Source organism: Dermacentor silvarum, chromosome 2 (assembly GCF_013339745.2).
Source record: "Dermacentor silvarum isolate Dsil-2018 chromosome 2, BIME_Dsil_1.4, whole genome shotgun sequence".
Classification (NCBI taxonomy): Eukaryota; Metazoa; Arthropoda; class Arachnida; order Ixodida; family Ixodidae; genus Dermacentor; species Dermacentor silvarum.
The window spans coordinates 189,164,097-189,179,759 of record NC_051155.1 but is presented as its reverse complement, the minus strand read 5'-3'; the positions used below and the strand labels follow the sequence as shown (position 1 = coordinate 189,179,759).

At 45.8% G+C, this 15,663-nt stretch overlaps 1 protein-coding gene across 2 annotated transcripts in view; it reads left to right on the top strand.

The window, feature by feature from the left end:
- Positions 1-15,663, top strand: part of LOC119442311 (mucin-19) — a 64,709-nt gene that overhangs the window by 13,034 nt on the left and 36,012 nt on the right. The window contains exons 9-12 of one of the 2 annotated variants that reach the window (XM_049662032.1): positions 1,509-1,638; positions 7,961-8,138; positions 10,046-10,128; positions 14,706-14,835. In XM_049662032.1, coding sequence (XP_049517989.1) covers positions 1,509-1,638; positions 7,961-8,138; positions 10,046-10,128; positions 14,706-14,835 — 521 coding nt within the window. Of the gene's footprint in view, positions 1-1,508; positions 1,639-7,960; positions 8,139-10,045; positions 10,129-14,705; positions 14,836-15,663 lie in introns of those variants that run through there. The other variant, XM_049662033.1, reaches the window with a different exon arrangement.

Below are 15,663 nucleotides of genomic sequence, written 5' to 3'. Positions count from 1 at the left end.
ATATGGGCACAACAGCTTCAATTTTTACTGGATTCGGATCGTACGTTTTCCCGGATCGTACGTTTATTTTTCGCGTATTTTTTAAAAACGTATGAATGAGGTTCTACTGTATCTACAGATGCGAATTTCTACTCTTGTCAAAGTAAACATCACAACATATTCCGCAGCAGAACGGTGCCCATGGTGTTAAAACCATCTTTATGTTTTTTAACTAGTACTCATTGCTGCTAAACCACAGCTTAGAATTACATTGAAAATGCAATGGTCACAAGTCACATTCGTGAACTTAATTCTCTGAAATTCATTACTGATCTCCGAGGCTGAGTGTAGGCTGAAACACGTGCATACACATCGCGCTGGTTGCTCCATCCGTCTCAACACCAGCAGAAACTCCAACCATGCTGACTTAAATCACTTCAGTACATCTCACAGAACCGTTTCCCGCTTAGAAGATGCCACGTCATACTAAATGAAGTGCACTGCTGCTGTGCATATACTTGGCATACAACAGGGAGTGCTCACCCTAGCCAGCATGCCGACTGCACTCAGACGACACCACTGCCTACATAATACGGCGGCGCCCATGAAAGAAAGTCTTTAACAAAGGAACAATTGTGTCCCAGTTCTATCGTGTGCGGTACAGTGCACGAATTTTGCAACTACGTAGCCTGTATGACAAATGATTGCGGAGGCCCAAAGCACTTCGTTTGCCTTCTTTCCAATTTTGTCATACGCACTTAAACTTTCTTATAACAAAAAGGGATATAACTAAGTAATGGACATAATAAAGTAAGCGAAGTTCCCTTAGAGATTCATATTTATATGTAATAATGAATATTGTTACAGTAATGAAGTAATGGATATGACAAAGTAATTCTGGCTCCCTCTTCAGCTACATTATAACAAAATTTTGCTGTATATTGGAGGGAGTTTTCGAATTGCTGAAGTTGTAAGATGTTAGTGCAAACTGAAATATTCAAGTGCAAATACTGGTTATCGTTGACATTTCAAAGCTTTTGTACTATTGGGATCCTGTGATAGTTTACTTTTCCACGTAATAGCGCATATTTCTCAACATGCGATTGTAATAAAGCCTTAAAAGGACAATAAAGATAACACTAAATCAGTTTTGACTGATAAAGTATCGTACTCTATTTTCATCAATTCTGCGGAAGGAGCTACTAGAAAAGAAAAGGAAAGCTAAACTTCTATTTATTGCGTTTCCTAGCTCCATGGCGTGATGCCATGAATTTCTAACTTATTGTATTTATGCTGTTGTAACGTCGTAAAACTTCATGAAACTGGATCGTATCAATTAAGTTCTTTTGTGTAATAGCGAAATATTATTGTAGGTGCTTGACAGGTGCATAGGATGCCAAAAAGTGCCGTGAAATAAATGTTTCTAAAGATTTTATTAGTCTATTGAACAAAATTTAGTGCTGCTAAAATGTTTTTATGCACCGTCATCCTAATGTCACTAATATCACTGAATTTATGTTGACTCCTAGCTTGGACGGTCTACTCAAGGAGGCACACACAAAGCAGTTTTCAACTGGTGCCTGGAACTTTGTACTACAGCATGTTACTGCCCAGCTCTACCTCCATGTGGCCACCCTGGTTTTGAAGAGGCCCGTGAAGGTGTGCTCTTGTTCTTTGCTCATTTGTATTTCTTTCTCTCACTGCACACTCTGACAGAAAACACCTGTTACAGCTAAGTTACGTCAGTTCAATTCCAATGAGACATTGTTTGTATAGATTCAATTTTCAGTTAAACTGCCATATTTTGATGAATGTGTTCCCCAATATCACTACTGACAGGAGTCTGCACTACATTTGGGAATACATGCTGTGCCAACAATCTTTTAAAGCGTTTGACAACTAAAGCACATACAATATTTACTCGCATAATGAACACAGTGCTCTTCCCCAAAAATATGTGCAAAGTTGGGGGATGCATCCTTTCGTTATGCGGGCTAAAATTTTGAGCGAATTTTTTTCCGCGGCCACCTCTGAAAAAGTTTCAGTTTTGGCCAAAAGGTGAACCATCGATTGTGATAGCAAATGCATAGAAAGCTGCACGAAGTAAGGATAATAGTTTTATCGATAACTTGCAAACATTCGCTAACTATGTGAATTAACTAGCGTGGTGTCAGCTCATACAGGCAAACATGAACACATTACACTCGATGACCGCAGACACTCGCAGACACCCCCATTATGTTTAACCCCTTTTTTTTCCTTGCGCATTTGAGTACTGTGGGCAGCACACGCTGCCACCTTCTCCCGCGGGCGCTCGCCCGTCGCGTACGAACGGAGCGCACGCGGCGGTAGCCGGGCGGACATCTCGTGCGCGTACAACGCGCGCCGCGGGAGCCGGGCGGACACGGGAGAAATGCACTTTGCCCTCTCCCGGTTCTTGCTCGCCTCTCGCGACGCGCGCGCCCGCGCGGGAAGAGGGAAAGTATCTGGCGGGCAAGGAGGACACTCCCCTCGCGGAAAGGTAAAAAGATATAAAAGAGCGCGACCGAGAGACCCCCGGCCTCTCTGACCTCGCTTGACCTACCTGCCCATACAGATTTACCCGCTGAAACCAGTGAGTGACCTCGTTTGCGTGACTACTACACGCGACGAGGCAAGCCTATTACTTATTATACAGAGCGGACTTCCCTCTGCAAGTGTGTTTTATTGCCCACAGCAATAAACGTTGTTGAGTTGGCTCGCTTGTTGCCTTATTCGCCCGAACCCTACGTAGCTGCGATTATACGCGCTACGGGTTGGGGAAGACCCCCACATTTGGCGCCCCACGTTGGGCGCCAGAAGTGGGGTCTCGCGCATGCTCTTGGGTGTGCATTAGTAGTGCAAACAATCAAAAGGGCATTTATTGCACCTTTCATACACCAATGCACACTAACCGAATTACAACCAATTGAACATTCACACGGGCGCGGGACAAATCATGGAAGTCTGACTCACCGCGACCCAATAGCGAGTGAATACGTTCGCCCCATGCTATGACACCATCGCCTAGTCGTTCACGTGTACAATCACGCGAACGGTGGCGCGCTCGAACGATCCGTGTTCGTCCATACCGGTGCCCCGCTCCGAGCCACGCGAGACGTCTCGCGAAGCGTGGATTGGCGCACGCATGGGACGTCTGCGTCGCTCACCGATCCCAACCCAAAGAGGAAGGGCCCTCGACCTTGCTCTCCCAAGTCACCCCGTCGTTCGGCGGCACTAGCATCGCGACACTCGCGCCATCTCCCGCAATGCGCTGCAACCACCACGACCGCTGCCGGGCTTAGCCACGCGGAGAAGCTGGACTACAGGAGACATGCGGGGAAAACAACATCAGGGGATGCGTGAGAGTCGCGCATCCCCATAGTACTGCAACTAAGATGTAAGACTCGCAATTGTCTGCACACTCGCAAAAAACGCATTTTTTGACAATTTCCTGTGACGAAATTGAAATTAGTGCTGTTTAGATGGTATTCGCAAACTGTCAACCCCTCCCTGGCAGAGATTCTGGGTGTGCTACTGTGATCCGGCGTCCGTTTCGACGACTGATACGGTGTCTGATAACTGCGTCCGATACAATCGTACCCGCCGGACGCCATATCAGATGCCAAATCATACCGTGTCTCCCCTAAAGTGGGGGTTGCTGTTCATTACGCGAATGGGTTAATTATGCGAGTAAGTACGGTATATTGGTGTGGGGTCCGATAGTAGGAGTAAAATCACAGTGATGCAAATTTCACGGGGTCGCGTGAAATATTCGTATCATCAAAATGTACACAAAATCAAGAAAAAATGAAATAATTTTTTGCACAAAAAATATTAAATATTGATACGTTCTTCGCTGTTGCATTTTCTTGGCTGCTATATCCCGTTTTCGCCGTCCCGACCTAAATCCCATTGACTTCAACTATTATGTTCCCCTTGATATGTCGCCAATCTGTAATGTTCCTGCATCTTATGTTACATTTGAACGTGGCACTCATGCAAATTTAGCAGTGCAGCCAGCTTGTGCAGCTGCAGCAGAAAAAGATTAGCACAAGTGACTGATCACCCGATCAGAGAAATTGCGGCACGTGATGCTGTTGTGCTCTAGCACGCCGAAAATGAGAGTGCAGGCACCCCACTTTGAAACACGAATCATCTGGCACCCTAGATACCAGTATGCACGGGAACATGAATGCTGTGTACCGGAATTTTCCTGCTCCGGTCATCGGCCATTTGTGCTAATCTTTTTTCGTTGCAACAAGCAATTGGCACGTTGCAGTAAGCGACCAAAGTTTCTAGTAAGCAACCACAGTTTGCAATAAATGACCAAAGTTGCACAGGCCAGGCACTGCAGATGTGTACAGAGCAGTTGGCGAAGCATCTGAAGCGATGTGTGCATCATTTAATAAAAGCCTACCGGGAACCACGCACACTGGGAATGATCCACCGAGTGCATCATTATTTTGGTCAGCTTCGCCACAATGGAGCTGTGTTATGCGGTGAAGCATAAGCAAAATATTGTGGTCAAGCATATTAAGAGTTGAAAGGGGCCGCTGTCGCAAAACATTGTACATGTCCCTTAATTGTACACGCGTGTTCACACTGTCCTCGGTCACAGTACTAGTGATGAGACGTCTAGTAAATGTACTGGCAGCCATTCAGAGCTGTTTCTGACATAGCTTTGGCGTTCCTCACAGTTACATTTTGCCGGCTGTTACATTTTTTTTTTATTGCAATAGCAATTATATAGACACTCCAAGCGGATTTCTGCTGTCATCATCGCCATGAGGTTCCGTATAAAGTCCAAGGGACGTCACCGTGCGCCGCATGCTGTATGTACGAGAACTCGCTAGTGACGCTTTTTATCTTTGACAGCTTTGCACTGAGTAAAAGCGAAACTACTGCTTGCCGCAACCGCTGTCGACGAAACCGCGGCCGCTATCGACGCGATCATGGACGGCGATCTTGCGGTTCAGAAGGCAGGCGGCTGACGCACGCACCAAGTCAAAATGAAACTACCTTTCGCTGCAAGAAGTGCGGACGAAACTGCGGTCGCTATCGACGCTGCCATGGGAGGCGACTACGCAGTTGTGAAGGCTAAAGCCCCTATATTTATAAAAGTAGCGCCATTCTTAGATCTTGCCGCCACCGCGCTCACCCCGGCGCTTCCTCCTCGCCCTCTCTTAGCCGCCTCCTGTCGCCCCAGCCTCCTCCGCTCCCCCATTGGCCAATCCGTGTCACGTGGAAGTTCGCGTCGCGCTTTTGTATATTTTTTTCTTTCCAGCGCGCTCCGACTGCCATTCTCGGGCCTGTGCGACGAAAGTGCTGTACGCACAAACGGCTCAAACGTATTATGGACAAAAACTTCGTTGTGATGGCATGCTGCTGCGCCTTAAGTTGCCGCAACCGACAAGGCGAGGGCAAAAGGCTTTTTTTGTTTACCATCCGGCGTGCGCAAACGCTTGGTGCACACTTGATATTTGCGCCGTCTCGCATCGTCGCGTTGCTACTTCCAAAACGGCATTATTAAGACCAGTTACTGACTGACGAAGCAAAATCGCGCCTCAAGAACGTCTCCGCAGGGCGCGATCGAAGTTTTCCTCGGATTTCCTCTGGTAGCGCATTAGCTGTCGTCTGCCACGGCAGGCCCGACGCAGGCGGCGCCACTGTCGATATCGCGCCTCGATCGCGCTGGTCGCGCCGAGCGCGATAGTGGAACGGAGGAGGAGGGAAGTGGATGGCGCTACTTTTATAAATATAGGGGCTTTAGTGAAGGCACGCAGCCGGCGCGCGCATCGAGTGAAAACGAAACTACTATTTGCCGCAACCGCTGCGGACGAAACTGCGGTGGTTATCGACGTGATCAGAGATAGCGACTACGCACTTACGCACTTACGGAGGCACGCGGCGATAAACGCAAGAATAAAGGCTTTAAAGGCACAATTAGGCACGAAGCGCTTCGGCGTTGCTGTCAGTCACGTGCCGCGTACGATTGCCGCTGAGGACCACGGCGATGCGGACTGCGCCGCTTCGTTTCGGTTGGACGCTACGCCGTTCTTGCTCTTCTGCGGCGCGCATTTGCGGTGCTCCACGTTTTTTTTTTTTTTTTTTCTTTTTTTTTTTTTTTCCTTCAACGTATAGGTCAGTGCGCAGCTATCGGCACCTACCCTATCTACAAATAGGAGAAAGGTGCAAGCAGGTGCGAAAGCTTAAGCGCAGGGCGGGCGTATTTATTGTGCAGGCACGCTTCTACTCTGGGTAATGGAGGTTCTTTGAATCAAGCGCACCTCGTGTTCGCCGTTTTAGACACAGCGGGACCAGGAAAATTTATCAGTGAGAGCAGGGGCCTGCGGAACCGTACGTACCCATGATACTTTTCTGCTGTCAGTTGCGGGTCGTCACCGCGCGCCGCATGCTGTATGCGACAACTCGCTAGTGACGCGCGCTTTCATGGAGACCAAACGCACGGCGGAGAGCAAACGCAACGTAAAAGGTGGGGGGGATGGGAGGGAGTGGGGGGCACCAATCGACTGGGTGCAAATGGAACTGGCGAGCAGGGCGGGGGTGCAGCTTCTACTCTGCCAGCAACTACGTACCTGTACTTTGTGCAGTTGCGGGTGGTTGCACAAAGTAAAAGGTTGCACAATCTTGAAAGCGATCTGCAGACGGCTCCTACCTTCATGTGCACTGTGCTTTCGCCATTGTTTCCGTTATAGGCAGCACGAAGATCACTTTGCTCGCTGCTGCTGCTGCCGTGCTTGCTTATGCCAGCGTTTGGCTGCGAGTGTCGGCGGTCATTGAGTGTGATGTGTTCATGTTTGCTTGTGTGTGCTGACACCATGCCGACACTGCGCTGACAAAGTGCCCACTGTGCTCTATTTTACAAAAGGTGGTTCATTTCAAAGTGCTGCTTACTGTCTGTGTTGATCAAAAAAGAACTACTTATTTAAAGGATGGCATCATGGCTGTCTCTATCAATCAGTGGCATGATCTTTTCAATTTTGCATCTGTTTACACAATTGTGTTGGTTGGTCATTTATCGCCCAGGTCTCCTTTCCTATTGGACTGTAAAGCAGAAACATCACACTGCATCTCTTTGCACATTTGTATCAGTTGGTCTTTATCACACAGGTCTCCCTTCCTATTGGACTGCCAAGCAGAAACATCATATTGCTAATAATGATGAAAGTGGTGATATATATTGTAGCCAAAGTTACAGTGGTGTTCTGGTGGTGTCATTGTAGTGAGTTTAGCTTGTGGATAAGTTATTTCTGGTACATGAAGCAGGTCTTGCTGTGCCTTTGCTTAAAAAATTGTTGGCCATCAAAAGATGCTTAGCAACCCCAGTAGAGCCTTCTGCGTACGCATGCACGGCCATTCTGATAATGTCAACATTTAGTCACTCAAGTGGTTACATTGTACTGGGTTTGTTAACGAGTGATAGAGTTAACAACAGCACACAGTGTAGTGTGACGAATTTATTGTGTTGCCTTTAAGCGTAAAGTCAATGTTTGCCTTTATTGTACTTTGACTTTGTCTTCAGTTGACTGCTGCACCTTTGACCGGTGCTGATAATTATTCTCTTTACTAGGCCCAGAGTGAAGAATCTCTGTGCACAGTGCATCTACAGCTTCATGTGTACTGCTGCATGTAAACAGCATGTCTACTCCTGTACAAAGTTGCAAATGTGTGGGAACGGTTTAAGGAGAGTCAGTGTTGATTTCAGTAATTGCAGAACCTTAGAAATAGCGGCCTCTCGAGTGAATTGATACTATCGCCATTGTAAAGAACATAAGCCATGTTTGTGTCCTGTGCATGCGCAGTGAGTATCAAGTGATGACATTTCTTTAGTACTGTGGCCAGTCTGCTTGTCTGCACTATCTCAACACTTTTATTCTCAGAACTCAGTTTGGAAACCCATGATGTAGACGTACCTCTCTGCGTTTGACTGAATCTGTAGGTGAGCTACGACTGGCAAGAGGCACACCGCTGGGCTGCAGCCTTGCTACTGAGAGCTTATGCAGCACATCCTCCTAGTGCCATGTCCCAGGAAGACTGGTTCCTAGCACTGGATTCAGAGGAGCGAAATCTTTATCACAGCATCTTCCTCCGAGCTCATCACCGGCTTTCCATCTCAGGTGAATGGGACTGCGACATGCCTCAATGCGGTTGTACCTCCTCATGGCGAATACAGCCACTGACCAATAATTTGGACTGATTGGGGGCTGCCGAAAAATCTTAATAATTGGGAGACCGAAGTACCAGATTCTCCAGAAAATAAGTGACTATAGTCTACAAGTGGCCACCAAAGCTTGTCAACATGTTACTGCGTGCACCTACACTTGCCTGCATCTCAGTCCATATTTTAACCATTGTCATGCTGTCACTACAGATAGATGAATGTTCAGCCAATGAATGTACCAAATTTCTATCCCCTATCTCCATGAGAGGTAGACCGCACTTCTATAGTGAAATCATCGCAGATTACTTTGCAACAGTCATTGTCAGGCATTTCCCTCATTTAATTGTCGCCCTTGTCAGCGCAGGCACCAACTATTGAGCTGGTGCCCCCTAAAGCTGTTTTATGATTATAAGCGTTAAAAATTCATAATTACAATCGAAGAAGTTGCCTGGTGCCATGTCGCTGTTTAACACGTAATGAAACAAACACTTGACGCACAGAAGGGTGGAACTCGCACAACAAACCACAGATAGAGCCTTTACAATTTAGTGGCTTGTCTTGGCTTGTCTCTTGGTTCGGGTGATGTTGGCGACAACTGCATCAACTAGGCTTCACTAATTTTGGTTTTGGGGAGGTGCCAGCAATATGGTCGGCAGTGAATCAAAGCAAAAATGTCGCTCTTTCCGCATGACTTGGTGCCTGAATCATGAAGCGGTTGTGCAGGCGGAGTCTGAAGTATTGAACAGCATGCTGTAAAGTGTCAGAAATTTCAGTTGTCCTTATATGTTGTCTGTGGGGCCAGTGGTGATGCCACAAAGCTGGCCGAATGATCGAGCCTGTCTAAATTATCGGTCAGCGATTGCATTACCACACATTAGTCTTATGTAAGCAAATTTCAGTTTAAAAGTTTTTGTCAAAGGCTAATTTAGGAATGGTGCGATTCATGTGTCAATGCATACGTTGATCAGTCTGAGAAATTCGATGAGACACTGTACTGCGCCTGAACTTTCGGTCGGCGTATTTTTTTAAATATATATATAATTATTATTACTTTGTCTGCTTAACACGAAGACCACGGGTACTTGGACATTAGTACTTGGACGTTTGCAAATTTAAACGGATGCGAAACTCCCGGCTGCACGCTTCGATTCTCAGATATGTGCGACTGCTTGGTTTACATGTTTTGCATATGTGCAGTCCATGAAAATTGTTTTTTAGTTTATAGGGCGGTACCGCTTGTAGTGCGGATATTCATGACTCCGACGACTTACATTATAAGCGATCTACACTGTACTGTGATATTTTAGATTCTGTTTTTGTTTGAGTTTTCTTTTCTCACTTTTAAATAAATGAGAACCAGTACAGAAATGAAAAGGGGGAGCGTCATCGTGTAGTGCGGTCAAACCTGATGTGCACGCCTGTAAATGGTGATGACTGGACGGCATGCGCTATACTTTCAGTTATGCTCTCCATTGTTCGCGTTTCAATTAGCGCCGTTAGCACCTTATATCTCACCACATACTAAACGTTCCTATAGTGCACTTTAGTTATGCCAGTGCATCACAAAGCACCAAATAGGATGTATATATATTTTCTCACTTTTTAATCTGTGCTAAAACTGTAGGAACAAGACAGCATATCCTGTATTTTAAGCTTGCAATACAGTAATTGTTGCAGTGATAATCAGCCCGTCGGCGCACTGGGCTGCACTTTCTCCTCTTTGGCACAGTAAGATAGAGCAATAATAAGGAACAAAACTTCGTGTCTTGTTCTCCTTCTTGTCTGTGTCTTTCTTGCTCTTTTTACTTCAAGTGTTTTCTGCTTTGTTTCTAATGTCAGTATCTCCCTTGCCCTTGTGTCCAGGTCACATACTGCACGTTCTTTGCAATGCTGAAGACATGAGTAGCTGGCTTTCTGACATAAAGCAGGAAGCATGCACACCCGAGGTGGGTCACTCCTGATATCAACAAGATTTTGTACACGCTTCATACAGACAGTGTCTTTAGAGCTGTCTAAGCAGTGAGCAAAATGTAGTGTCTTTTTAATGCGAAAGCATTATATGGCTCATGAGGCAGAAAATCCAGCATTGGTGTGACCACACGATGGTCCAAAAAGGCTACCAACCTCTGACCTTTGATTGGTGTTGAACCCACGACCTTTGGTGATTAAGGTGAAGTTAATTAAGGCACTCGTATGCTCGACCTTTGGTGGGAGTGGCACCCACGACCTTTGGTGTTAATTAAGGCCAAGGGATAATTAAGCCATAGCTAATTAAGGTAGAGTTAATTAAGGCACTCGAACCCACGACTTATGTTGGCAGTCGAACCCTCGACCTTTGGTGGGAGTCGAACCCAAAACCTTGCGCTGTGCTCACCCTGTGACGGACACCGTTGTTCACGTGACGTCGCAACACTTCTGTTCATGTGGCGTGCTCGAGTCACATGACTCCGCCAGTGGCGCCACAGAATTTCGCCGCACTTCTGCTGACATGGCCACAATGCTTTCGCATTCATCCACGTAGGGATAACTAAGTGCCCCTTGATTTTTTTTCCCCTCTACTTCCTTTCTATCTTCAACTCATATCCTTCAACCTGTTTCTGGTGCCGAATCGGAAGAGAACAATCCTGAAAGGATGCACTAAATTAAGCATTCTGCTATAATATCATTTATTGTTCTTGTAAATATAATGCCAGCTCGCAAATGAGAAGTGTATTGTTGTAATTTTTTTATTTATTTATTATTATTATGTAATTATTATTATTATTATTATTATTATTATTATTATTATTATTATTATTATTATTATTATTATTATTATTTAGTGAAGAAGAGGGACGATGCAGTGGGGCATCCTTACCAGCGCTGTCTAGTGGGTCAGTCTCTCCAGCGCATCGCTCGGACTATGCCGCTTGCGCTCGCGGTTCCCTGAACTGATCCAACAGTCGGCCCTAAAGCTTGCGTGCATTTAACGCCTTTACAAGTGGTGGAGTGTGCTACGCTCGAACGCATCCTGGAGCTTCGATCCCGTACCCTCCCTTCAACCATGTCTCAGGACGCATCTCAGTCGACGACCCAGCCAACGCCTCCTGCACTCTCCGTTGTGTGCTCTGGTCTACCTCGCCACAAGGATCCTCCTGTTTTCAGCGGCACAGACGACAATGACGTGGAGGACTGGCTGTCCATGTACGAGCAAGTAAGCGTCATCAATAAATTGGATGATGCCGCGAAACTAAGCAACGTGCTCTTTTACCTCGCCGGCGTGGCAAGCCTCTGGTACAACAACCACGAGACTGAAATTCCAACATGGTCCGCGTTCAGGACCTCATTAGTAGCTGTGTTTGGTCATCCTGCTGCATGCTTGCGAGAACGAGCCTAACAGCCGGGAGAGTCCTTCACTGGCTACATCGAAGATATCCTGGACTTGTGTAAGCGCGTGGACGCGACGATGTTGGAATCAGACAGAATCAGAAACGTTATGAAAGGAATCAAGGACGCCGCTTTCAACATGCTGCTCGCTAAGAATCCACAGTCCGTCACAGAGATCGTTACGTTATGCCAAAGTTCAGAGGAGCTACGCAGGCAGCACTCGTTGACTCGTCGGTCTTCATCACGCGACGAACACATCACTGGTCTGGCTACCACCTTCGACCAGACCACACTGCTTGCGGAAATGAAAGCAATCATTCAGGAGGAAGTAGCACGCCAACTCTCCTTGGTACCCTTTGCTCAGCCACCGCATGTGCCACAGCCCGCTTCGACTATTGTGCCTCCGCTCCGCCGCACCATCGAGCAAGAAATCGCCGAGGTCTTGCCAAGCTAGCGCCACCATGTTCCTGCGCCTGTGCCACTGAGCTACACCAAGGTCGTGGCATCACCCCAACAGGCCCCGGCACCAGCACCGCTCAGCTACGCTGAAGTCGTCGCGAGGCCCCACCCACTCTCTGCTCATGTGCCCATCACTTATGCCGACGTCGTGGCTAATCCACCAGTGCAGCCCGCTATACAGTCCTATCACCAACCGCTCCATACAGGGCGTGCTCCAACGTGGACGGGACCAGCCACAGCGAACCGGTGGCGTACATCTGACAACCGGCCTATATGCTTTGCCTGCGGCTACGCCGGTCACGTGGCCCGTTTCTGTAATCGTGTGCAGCCACCCAGCGTCGCATCATCCATGACAAACCGTTCCCCCTGTCCATATTACGACCCACCTTCCGGTGTGTCACCGACATACCGCCCGCCGCCGAACACTCGCCGTTTCCCATTTCCACGCCGGCACTCATTATCGCCAATGCGGCCTTGTGCCGGCCCTCGGGATGAGGAAAACTAACAGTTGCAGTCCAAGAGGCAAGGGCTGTGACAACGTCAAAGTGCACAAGTCCTCATTGCAGCCCATCCAATGTCATAGACGTGTTTGTTGACGGTGTCCGCGCGTCTGCACTCGTGGACACAGGAGCAGCCGTACGTGTTATGGACGCTACACTTTGTCGCTCACTTCGGAAAGTCACGACGCCCCTGTCCGGACTATCCCTTCGCACAGCCAGTGCTTGGCATATTCAACCCTTGGCGTCTTGCACTGCTCGTGTAGAAATTCAGGACGTTGTATACGCCATAGAATTCTTCGTCATTTCCTCCTGCTCTCATGATGTCATCCTCGGCTGGGATTTTCTCTTGCGCCACAATGCCGTTATTGATTGCGCACGGGCCGAAATAGAACTATCGCCGCTGCTATTATTATTATTATTATTATTATTATTATTATTATTATTATTATTATTATTATTATTATTATTATTATTGGCTATCCAGGATGGTAACTTGTAATCATCCATAGCTCTCTTAATATGAGATGCTTCACACAAATTGTGGTGCAATTGTTTTACTGTAGCTGTACGTTATGCATCTAGAAAATTTGTCCGAATCATTTCAGGGACCCTCTAAAACCTTTAATGCTATAAGTGGGTTCAACAGCACTTCTTTCTTTCTAAATAAAATTTTTGAATTTTTCTCACCTCCGCTTTTTTTTGTGCAACCAAGTTATAACAAATATCGGTCATAACAATGTGATTTTCTTGGCACTTGAATATTTTATAAGTAGGTTCGAATGTACAAGATATAGAAATTCGGCATGTGGGAGGAAGACCGAGAATAAAGGCATTTTTCAACTTCTGGCTGAAAAGAAATCGGTAGGCTTCAGCTATTACTTCTGCTCTGAATCATTTACTACAACAGGCTCTCAAGGGGGACACCACCATGTTCTCAAGAACACATTCTTTGTGATGCAACCTGGTGTCATCCTTGTCTGCTGTACTAGTTATTTCCTTCTGTTGTATTTGAAATGCATGCACATATGTCACCACTGTCATAGTGTGTGTGGGACACAAAACTTCACACAAATTTCCAAGTGCGAATGCTGCATAATATTGCATTGGTCAGAACATCCAGCTTCAAACTGCACATTGCCACAAGGTCATAAGTTTGAATTCAGTGACAGCAGGGGTGGCGAGAACAGCGCATCAAGTTCACGTTTTTCATCGCCCTATTGTGAGAGTAAAGCTGTGGATGAAATGGCCTGGTGATGTAGTTCCATCGTCATCATACAGTCATTGTCATCCCCATTGTAGTCGTGCCATCCTCGTAAAGCTGTTGTACCTTCATCATCATCATTTCAGAAATGTCATCAATTTGACCTCATGCCGTCGTTGTCATAGCGCCTTCGTCATTCTATCGACGTCATTTCTTGTTCGTCGTTCCATCGTAATTATGCTGTTATAGCACGACACTTGTTTTGCAGTGATAAGTAAGCAGTCTAATAATCCTATGGATGCAGAGATAACCCAGATTCCTCGTCACACGAAATGAACGCCTCACAAATCTCTCGAGCCATCTAGTCCTTATATTTTTCTACAATCACATACATTTTTAAAGAAATGAGTGCACTTGCACATAGAACACTGCACCACCAGGTGACTGCCAATAGAACAGCGCATCAAGTTCACGTGTTCATGCAGCCAGTCGTTTATACATGTGAAATCTGACTCTTGCAAATAATTGTCAACTTCTTTTTCTATATCCTCCTTCCTGAACAGTAGGCTGCTAGCCTACTGTTTTCATTCCAAAAGGGTGCATTCTTTCAAACATATAGTCGCTGTTGTACATATATGTCTTTCATCATTTGTGACTTGTTTCCGCCGCCATGCATGTACGACAGTGACCTGATTTAAGCAAGGAATGAATGTAACTGAGCAAAATAAGGACTATTCACAGTTTCCCGATTCTCTGCAGTTATGTAAGCTATTGCTGTCGCTGCTTCACACTGTAGACGAAACTGCAGATTTCTGGTGTAAAATTACCCAAACGTTATCTGGTCATAAACAGTTACAAGATTTGAGCTGTCCACCCTCAGTGCCAGGCTGTCCCATGTAAGATGTTGCCATCTTGATCTGCTAGTTCTCAAGCAACAAGAGTAGCAATGGCTGTTCATGTTTTGGTTTGTTTTCTTTCTTGCTTTTTGTGTGCTCAGGTTCGAAACAGGATTTACAGAAGCATTTTTGATGAAAAGGGCAACACTTCATGGTTCCTCCAGGACACAACTTTTACCAATTGTACTTGTGAATTTCCGTCAGCTTCAGCTCTTTATAAACACGATCAAGGTAAGTGTGAGGTACTGGCCCAGGGTTTATATCTATGTGTTAGTGTGTTCAGTTAACACCTTGTATAAAAGAACCACATTATTTGAATCGTCACTTTATTCGAAGCTTGAAGTCTCGAAGTATCACTTGATTTGAACACTTACATTTAGTGCAGTGACGGCATGTTCATTGCAAAGAGTCGTACTATGAGGAGAGGCAGTCAAGAGAATCAGTTTCCTACAAAAATTACTAGAGGTAAATCTGTCTACAGGAGCTGCAAGCATGGCAGTTCAGCCAACTTGGTTAGTACATAGATTTGCGTAAAGTTTGTTCTTCTCCCTTCAAACGACTTTGTGAATTGATCATATTCAACAATATTTAACTATATATTCAGCAATAGCCAACAACATTCATATTTAACATTATTCACTTTCAAAAAATGTGCTTATGAATGCAACAATTTGCAGTGATTATGCATGTGCACAAAGTCTTATTCCCTTTATGCATTTAGAAAAATATGGTTGCTTGGAAATTTAGGTCAATAAAAGCAGGTAAAGTGGAATAAATAAAGCCACAAGAACATTTGAAGCCACATGCAAGCACAGAAATCAGACAAATCCGTGCACTAACCATCATTGCCATGGTAGCTGAACAATTACAGTGCCAGAGTTACCTCCAGTAATTTCAGTAGGAAACTCTGTGGAGAGAATAGTCATGTCTTTTAGAACTTTTGTGTGCTCATTTTGTGTTCTGTTGCACCACAAGCATAGGCAATGTGTAGGTAATAAGTGCAAGCACTTTTGAGTTTTCACGCTATTTGTTGCATTCACCAGTAAGTTTGTTTTCTTT